Source organism: Phacochoerus africanus, chromosome 9 (genome assembly GCF_016906955.1).
Source record: "Phacochoerus africanus isolate WHEZ1 chromosome 9, ROS_Pafr_v1, whole genome shotgun sequence".
Taxonomy (NCBI): Eukaryota; Metazoa; Chordata; class Mammalia; order Artiodactyla; family Suidae; genus Phacochoerus; species Phacochoerus africanus.
This window is the reverse complement of record NC_062552.1, coordinates 110,523,732-110,533,318: the sequence shown is the minus strand read 5'-3', so window position 1 is coordinate 110,533,318 and position 9,587 is coordinate 110,523,732. Positions and strand designations below refer to the sequence as shown.

Genomic DNA, 9,587 nt, shown 5'->3' with positions numbered 1-9,587 from the left:
CATATTTTTTCTCTGAATCCCCAGTAGAACCTCACAAAGTACTTTGTCAAAAAGAGATGAGGAGTAAATACATTGGAGCAACAATCTTTAGGAACATGGTGGGGTAGAAGATACATTTGATTTAGCTGGGACTGTATTTTTTTTCTTCTTCTTCTTCTTCTTCTGTGAAACCTTTGAACTCAGACCAGTGCTTGGAACTGAGTCGAAAGAGTTTCATAAAACTTTTTGAATGAAATTTATTCCTTGACTAAGGGTCTGGTCTCCATAAAGTTTGTAACTTTTGGCAAAAGTAGCCAAGAATACATAGATACTATTTTACATAAGATCTCCCAAAGGTACTATGAATCCCCTGTTACCATTGTCTTTCATAGTTAATTCTCCAACAGACATTCTGCAAATCATTAATACTGGTAACTGAAGTGTCATGATTTTATTTCCTGATTCAGTTTCTGTCAAATACATTGTAAGTGAAATGGCCAAGAGGAGTTAGAGAAAGGGGTTCTGGAAAATCAGGAGGTTAATCTCAAGTTGAACTTGAGCATATGAATAAATACATTATCATGAGTGCTCATTGAAAGTATGAGTGCGTGAGCTATAAACAATTCTGAAATAGAAAGTACCATGAGAATTCTTAAGGAAAATTGACATTTAAAACCAAGAATTTATATTATGAAATAGGGAAAAACATTATTCTGATGAGATAACTACATTGATATTTATCTATATTCTAAACAACACAGGTTTCACAAACACAAAATAATATGCTCAATGTATGTGTGCATATTCAAAAGATATTCAGGAACACACAATTGAGTCAGGAAATAGAAAAGAACATGAAGATTTCATATAAACCCTTCCCACAAAAAGGGTCCAATGGCTTTAAAACACAGACATCATCTCCCAGGTAAGAGAAAATGAAAAATCCCATTACCTCCTTCATTCTTGCCATCGTCCTCCATCAGGAAACGGCCCTCATTTCGCTTTGACATGAACAAAACAAGGATTGGCAGCGTCCCAAGGAACTTACTCAGATAAACACAATGTGGTTTCTTTTTAAAATAAGCCTTTACTGAATATATCAACAAAGTACTGTATAGTGTAGAGTGAAGTTTGTAGTCAACAAAGTGTGTGATCACGGTGGGTCTCAGAGGAGGTGTGATGCAGAATCTTCCAGGCCCTTGCTGTCCCCCACCAGTGAGAACACACTACACATAAACCAGAAGCAAGTCAACATATAGCTCAAACAACAAAAAAATCAAGATTTACTTTCTGTGAATGCATACTGGTCCTAGGAAGGACACAAAGTGGCAACGCCTTCCCCTTGTAAGTTCTAAATCTTACATTCTATGCATGTCTTTACAAATGCCCCAGTATGGTGCGTGTGTGCGTGTGTGCGTGCGTGCGTGTGTGTGTGTGTGTGTGTGTGTGTATGCAAGAGTGTGTTTTATGCTAGCTTAAAAATACTTATTGTGATGGTCTTGCTTTGTGCTCTTCTGGTGTGTGTGCTGCTAGAAAAAGAAAACACAAAAACTAGAGCCAAAGAATCTGATTTTTTTTGTTATAATGACTGTATCCCACATGCACAAAACTTTCTCCCCACCATCATTAATAAGCATTCTTCATTATCAGCAAGTGTCTTTCAACCCCACTGAAGAAATCGGAGAAGGAGGTAAGCTACTGATTCCTACGTGAATATTTTTATTTTAAAAAAAGAGTATCAGGCAAGGTTGGACAAGACTAACAATGAAAGGAGTTGGGGGGTATCTTGTGCATGGATCTCTTTCCTTGGGGGGGGGGTGCTCTTCTCTGCTCCACTTTGCCATAAAGCTGGAGAAGTCACAAGGAACACCATCATTCTCCCGTTCTCCAGTGAAACTCAATGTCTTCCCTTTATAGAGTAGAGAAAAATGCTATAAACAAAGTAGTAATGGAAATGGATCACTTCACTGTTGAGAGTTGCAATGGATTCTGCAGGTGAGGTTTGCTAATCAAGCCACCTGCTCCCTGGGGCTAGCAACCACATTGCCGTGTGTTTGGAGTGGAGGCTCTGCTCACAACACGAAAAGCTGTTCCTCCTCAGTGGGGAAGGAAGTTCTGACTCCTGTGGAATGACCAAGACCATTCACATCTGCAGCAGTAGGAAACGGAGCCATAATACTAGCTGTTTTATTCAACCCTTTTAACCAGACTGGTCATGTTATAGTGTTTTTTGTTTTGTTTTGTTTTGTTTTGTTTAAATCTCAGGGAATATATCTAATATATTTTCAACAAACATCCAGATAACTAGAAACTGTATTATTTCTCACCAGGTAGAATGTTTTCTACTTCATATACAAGAAAAATATGCAGGGGAACATCCTTTTTGCTTCTACCTTTGATTGTCCCATGCGATGGGCCATTAATGCATTCTACAGTTTTGAGGGAAGTGCAGGGCTGCTGCATGCTCAAACATATCTCTCCAAACAAATAAGTTATTAATGACAACCCCGGGTATTGAGAACGCTCAATAATATCTGTGTGATGGCAGCTGTGCCTTTTCCTTTTGGAATTTCCTCTGCACAGTGACAGTTACCTCGCTCTGAAAGTGGTCACATACGACCTGAAGTCACCTCATTTGGTCAGGCAGCATCAATTTCATGATAAACCAATAAGTATTGTTCATGGTCTTGTCCTGCACCTTCAACTCTGACTCTTGACTAATCTCAAAAAACATAATCATGACAGCCAGAGAGGTCCAAAATAGACAGCCGAGTCGATATATCAGCAAAACACATTCTCATGACAAAAATGCCAGTCAAAGCATAATCCACCACTGATGGTTGTTCGGCAGTTTTCCTAAGACACATAAGACATTTACAAGTTTCATGATGTGCTTTCTATCCTGGTGTAGGTAAGAGCCCCAGATATGCTATTACAAATGGGAGACTGATCTTAATTTTAGCAGTCTTTGCCATGTGGTGCACAAGATCAGAATTAAGCCTAAACTAGGGTCTATCTCCTCAGGAATGCCTTCTAGCAAAGGAACTATTTCAGATCATCCTAAACATTTCACTTGACTAGGTCTCCATTATAGGACTTAAGCCCCAGATAATTCTGTGAATCCTATAAGATACTATAGAAACCTCTCCAACCTTGGTCTTCTTGGCGTAAAGCAAAGATGTTTGTTTTCAGCAGCCAAATAGCCTGCTGGAGGTTAAACACACAACACAAATAAATGAGAATGGTTATTTTGTGGATAAAAGGAAAGAACCCTCAAAAATCAAAGTCAAAGTACCATCATTTGAACACATAATTTTATCTACACAGCCAAGGAGAAAAGGACAGTGGAAAGGAACTATCCAGTTAAATACGTAAAGCCCCATGTCATTGTCCTGCATTTGGATTGCTTACTGCTATGCTGATCACCTTCACAGATTGTCTCATTTCTTCACCGCGTGGACCTTGCTTTAAAAAAGCAACAACCCAGACAAACCCAGCTCACAGACTAAAATGGAAACCAAAGTCACTTTAGAATTAACTCAAAAGAATTCGTAGCTAATTTCAGTTTGACTGCACAGTTTTGATTCTTGTATCTATAACATTGTAACTTCAGCTATATGTTCTGTTTATTCTGAGGGACAAGGGAGATTAAAACATATGAGCAGGGGATATATTATTGAAGAAAATAAATCTCTTACTATAAAGTAAAACTTGCATAGCATTTGATACCTAAACTTTTACAAAGAAGACACATCACAGTTCTATTTTGTTAAAAGTAAGAGGGACAGAGAAAAACAAAGCAAAAGGACTGTGACATTAACTTCATAGGTCCCTAAAATAATGACCAGTGACTCAGGAAATATGTAACACAGAATGAAATGCTTAAATTTGATTTTAAAAAGAATTTTCCAAGGGTGTATTTTTTAAATGTATGTATGTATGTATGTATGTATGTGATCGATAGCCCTTCTACATCTAAGAGACAGAAAGGAGTAAATGATACATGTTTTCTGAAGATAGACATTGCTTCAAAAATATCTAGAATTAAGCCTGGATGCCCCTTTTCTCTGTGCCCTCTGCTCTATGCCTTGCCCTGCCGAGATTAGGGGAACAGGCCTTCACTCTCTGACTTGTTCATTTTCCATCTGTTATCCTGTTAATATATGATTGATTATCCCTCCACCATTCCCAAAAAAAAGAGGAACATCCACAGTTGAAAAGGAATAAATGAAATTTAAAACATGGAAGGGGATCAAAGACAGTTCAAGGTGGAAACTTGGTATTGCTTTTTTTAAAAAAAATAATCATTTTGCCAGCTTTGATGTGTCCTTACAGAATTGTTAGCAGGGAAAATTAGTATACATCTTAAAGTGTGTGTGGACATTTTGTGCAACCAAGACTGGCGTCCATCATTTTCTTTTGAATTTTGAGCAGAGGGGGAAAAAAACAAATGGAGCATAAACAGCTAATTATGAAAATATACGTGAGGTGATTGGAAGACAAGAATTTCCAAGGGGATAAAGGTATTAATTCAAGCTATTTCAACATGATGCTAAAAAAGTTAGTTGATATAATATAGCAGAACCACTGGTCACTTGCTTATGTCTAAATGGTATCAATAATTTCTCGATAACAGGTTTAGTATATTCCAAACATGGATCCCTTGTTGGTCTAAATATCATGTTGATATAGCTGCAGTGAATCTACTCAAATAATTCTCATTATCAAAAATAATTCCATTCAATATAATTCTTCCCATTATTTTATTAGCCTCTTCTAAAAAAAGTATTCTAGAATATATCTCTGTTGAATGTGATTCAACCTGATGTATAATTTGAAGGGTAATGCTTTTAAAGGGAGTTTTCTTGCCGGGACATCCTACCTGCCCCCAAAGATGACTGAAATCAGTCTCTGGTCTCTGTTTCACATAGGGCCGGGGAGCATGAAGCGTGATTCTTCAAGTTCCCAGTTAGAAAGCCAACCCCTGGGTGTTAAGGTCTTTTCAGATCGCATCTCGTGTTCTTGATTCTGCCAGCCTGGGTTAACTTATCTCACAGGAACTGATTTCCTCGAGATGCTTCCTACATTTCCTGTCGTGGGTCAGATCAGGGTGACTACTTCCTTTCCTAATATATTCTAGAAGTTTTCACTTTTCTTCCAGACCAGGAAGAATAGAAATAGCATGAAGAGATCTGGGGGCATTTATTTTTTTTTTTTACACATATTACTTATGCCACCCTGATGAGTCTATCTTAACCTGCCCTTTCATCTGACCGCCAACTCGAGGAAAGGAATTTATTCTGAAGCTTCAACAGCAAAGTTGTGAATACATATCAAGAGGAAGAATCACTTGTTCTTTCACCTTGGCATTGGGTTCTCATCGTACAACCCTGTACAGTACTTCAGCAACTATTTTTTTTTTTTAAGATTTAAAAAGCAAAGAGTTACAAAACTGTTTGTAATTAACTTGGAATAGAAAAGATAGCACTTTTTTTTTAAATCCCATTATATAGTACACCGTATAAATTACAGAGTATTCAAATGCACAAATGCATCTGTGTAACATTTATCAAATGTAATTCGCGTGTCTTTATGTGCACACACGTGTGTGTTCTCGAGAGTCTTACTGTCCGCCTTTGGAACGCTGGCCCTCTGGCTGTCACGTATGGCAGTGCTCCAGGTCTGGCACACTGCTGTTGCAGTATCGCATGTTGTTGGGGATATGGCAGTCTGTGTAATTAATGCCCCCATTTGGGGTGTAAATGGGCTGCAGTCTGAAATCTCCTTTAAGGAGCTGATCGTTATTTAAGGAGACGATCTGAAAGCTGGTTTCTGTCATCTCCAGGATGGAGTTGTCCTTCTTGGTGCCTGCCTCACAATAGTCATCTTTCCGCCGGCCTCGGTTGTATTTCCACTTCTGGGAAGTGTAGCGCCCCTTCTTGTGCATGTGCCAGCAAAAGACGCTGAGCAGGACCACAAGCACAAAGATCACGGCGCCCCCGATCAGGCCTGCCAGCAGAAAAGGGGAGCCCATGCTGTGGGAAGTCGTCTGCTCGTGGCTGGAAGCAGTGTTGCTGCCATTGTTCAGGTAGGAGGCATGGGTGGTGGCCTCCGAACAAATGGTGTCTTCCATGGCTCGGTAGTTAAAAGCATCCAGTGGCACTAAACAAATCCGATACGTGGATCTGGGCTCTAGGTTCACCAGGCTCAAATGCTGCTTCTCACCACTGACGATGCGTTCCTGAACGATGCCCCCTACCAAACTGTGGCCCATTTTCACCCACGTGAGTTTGTACGCCATCACCGTAAAGACAGAGAGCCAGCTGACTTGAATGGAAGTGTCATTCACGAAATGGATAGAGAGCTGAACCCGGTCAGAAAGGGGTGGCGTCACTCGATCTCTGCCATCCCAGTCAGGATTCGTGGGAACTTTTGACGCCATTGGAGTCACCGGCGTTGAGCTTCTGCTCAGGGTGGGGACAGAGAGCGTGGGAGGCTGAGTGGGGGGAGAAGCTGGACTTGGGGCCAGGGTGACGCGAGGCAGGCCGGGGGTGGTGGTGGGACAGGACAAGAGATTCAGATTCAGCTCCCGGACTGCCATCCCCCGGACCTGCTCAGGACCTTGGCACATGAAGCCTCGCACGTTGAGAGATGCCGGGATGTGTTTGAGCCATTCCGTGACCCATTTGATGCTGCAGTCACAGAACCAAGGGTTATTCCGAGCCGTGAGCTGCTTCAGGTTGGAGAGGTTGTCAAAGACCCCTTGAGTCAACACGCGCAGCTGGTTGTTGGATATGTCCAGCCGTTCCAGCTTCCGGAGGTTGGAGAAGGCCGTCAAGGGGATGTGGTTGATCTGGTTGTCCTGCAGGTAGAGCCTGATCAGATGCGTCCCCGGGAGGTCGGGAGGCGGGTGGGAGAGCGAATTCCGCACGATGGAAAACTCCTTGAGCTTGGTGAGATGGCTGAAGGTGCCCTCGGCGATGCCCTTGTTGGTCAGGAGGTTTCCGTCCACGATCAGGCGCTCCAGGCTCGTGAGGTTCTGAAAGGCCATGTCCGATATGACAGCAATGCGGTTCTCATCCACTCTCAGCTCCTGTAAGTCCACCGGCAGCCCAACAGGCACGCTGCTCAGGTGATTCTTGGACAGAAATAACAGTTTGAGGCTAATGGCCTCCCGGAAGGCCCCGTCTTCCACCCCCACCGTGGAGATGGAGTTGTCATCCAGGTGGAGCTCTTCGAGCTTCAAGAGCTGGGCCAGGGCCGCCCGTGAAATGGTCTGAATGTTGTTTTCCTGCAGGTGCAGAACTCGGACGTTCTTGGGGAGGTTCATGGGGAATTCATCCAGCTGGTTGCCGTACAGGTAGACGGTGTGCACCGACTGGACACTGTGCAGCTCGGCAGGAAACCCGGCATTATTAATTTGGTTGTTGTGGAGGTAGAGTACAGTGACGCCCTCCGGGATTCCAAGAGGCACTGAGGTCAAGCTTCGCTCGTTACAGTAGACAAAGTTCCTGTCGCAGCGGCACACGCTGGGGCACGCCAGCAGTTGCGACACTTGTGAGGAGAGCCCCAGGGAAAGGAGAAGCCAAGCTTTCAGGAAGAAAGCCCCCTGGCTGGGCCCCCGCGTGGTCTGCCGGCCCATTTTCTGAAGTACACCAGTGAAATGCAAGGTGGTGGGGAAAAGGCAAAGCAAGAAAAAACAAAAACAAAAAACCCCAGAGAGAACCGCCAAGATGACCGAACGGGGTTCCGTCAAAGTCCGGAACTCCACCCAGAGGCAAAGTCTCCAAGGCCCACGGTCACCGAATCTTCCTGTGGTCTCTGGTCTTTATCAGCCTGTGTGGCCCTCTTTGCTAGTGTCCTCCATGTGCAAAAAAAAATTTCAACAGGGAAGAATTTTCCACCCAGGCAACAAGTGAAGCCAAGTTAGCTGCGGTCAACGGGGGCACAACTGGACAGGCCGAATCTCTTCTTCGGTGCTCGGTCAGGTCAGTGCGGATCAGCCTATGAACTTTGTGGTTAAGCTTAAGCTGCAATCTGTGGTAGGAAAGTAGAGAGAAAGAAGTCAGTTAAGGGTGGCGAATGGATCAAATGCTGATCTGACCGTAAGCCTTTCAAGAATGCTGGGACAGGGACTAAATGCCCAGAGGTAGGGAGTTAGCATTAGGTTATATGTGAAATAACAATCATTCAGTGGAAAGGGTATTCAAGAAATGAAAATGATTCCGTGATCTTTATCATCAAAAGAAAATCTTATTGTGATCTCTCACTATCAGTGATTATATTGTGACTTTCACATGCCAGTCAGTACCTTCTCTTTCAGATGGATTTGCATCTCCAAACAGAGCGGCACACAGGGCACAGGGCTGAAGCCACTGAATCAATGCTGACCTGCAAACGCAGCCGGTCACAGATTTCAAGATGACATGAGTGCCTGAGCAATGAGTCCAATGTAAGGTGGAAAAAAGGTGACATTCTTTCCAGTTATAAACAAATGCAAAATGGGGACTGGGAAAGTTATAGAGAAAGATGCACCCTTTTGATCTGACACCGTGATGAAGCAGTTTAAAGGTCATGCACAGAAGTGCAGGTGAAGGCAGAGAGAAGACTTCTCTTTTCTTCCCCACTCCCTGCCTCCTCATCTTTGTCTGCCGCCCAAGTAGCTCCAACTGGAGTCATCAATGAGAATGACCAAACTTTGGTCCTTGACACATCACCACTGATGCCCTCTTTTGAGACCTCCAGAAATAGGTGAGAAACGTCCCTGTGATTCCTTTGAGAGGTGACAACACAAGCTCATGCCTGGGAATAAATTATTTTTCAACAACTCAACCTTCCTCCCATCGGCATGTGCTTTTCTACTTCAAAAAAAAAAAAAAAAAAAGGACTTTCAGCAAATTTCAAAATGAGAGAAGACACAATTGGGAAAGTCAAGGCAATCTGCAGATAGTAATCAAACCTTTTTGCTCCAAAACTACTTCATCTATTTTTAGATTAGAGAAGTAAAGAAGTTAATTGAAAGGTGCCACATTTGATTTCCCTGCAAAATAAGCTAACATGACAGGACACGGCAAGCTGGGCAACTCTTAATTCTCACCAATACACAGTGATGGAAACAACATATCTAAAAGCACAGAGGAGCTATTTGAGATTGTTCCCTAAGCTGTCCTGAGAAACGTAATTTAAAAAGAAAAAAAAGATTGTCATTGCTATTTAAGCGTCCAGAATATTGTAAATTTGTTCTTCAAATTAAAAGATTGTGAGCCATCTGAAAAATCCCTTAGATGACCAGAAATGGTAATATTCTTTTTTTTTTTTATTGTTCGGAAACCTTAAAAAAAGAGAAGGGAGTGTAGGGAGTCTCTTTCTAGGCAAAACAGATGGATGCGATACTTTATTAAAAATCGAACATTACTTAATTTGTTGAAACGTACAAATTTATGTTTTGTCATTGAACGGGAGCCATCCCCTCTAGCAAAAATCTCCCTACACGCTGAAAGGATAATTTATAATGATATGTAGGGTAGGGCAGGAAAAGTGAGTTTATTGTACCAGCTCGATGCCATCCCTAGCTCAGGTTTCAAATTTTCAACATTCCCTAACTGCCT

At 42.4% G+C, this 9,587-nt stretch overlaps 1 protein-coding gene across 1 annotated transcript in view; it reads right to left on the bottom strand.

Annotated features, from left to right (window-relative positions):
* Nucleotides 1–415: 415 nt before the first annotated feature.
* FLRT2 (fibronectin leucine rich transmembrane protein 2) overlaps nt 416–9,587 on the bottom strand; it is a 101,193-nt gene continuing 92,021 nt past the window's right edge. The window contains exon 2 of the mRNA XM_047795113.1: nt 416–8,016. Within this exon, the coding sequence (XP_047651069.1) occupies nt 5,639–7,621 (1,983 nt within the window). The 5' untranslated portion in view covers nt 7,622–8,016 and the 3' untranslated portion in view covers nt 416–5,638. The remainder of the gene's footprint in view (nt 8,017–9,587) is intronic.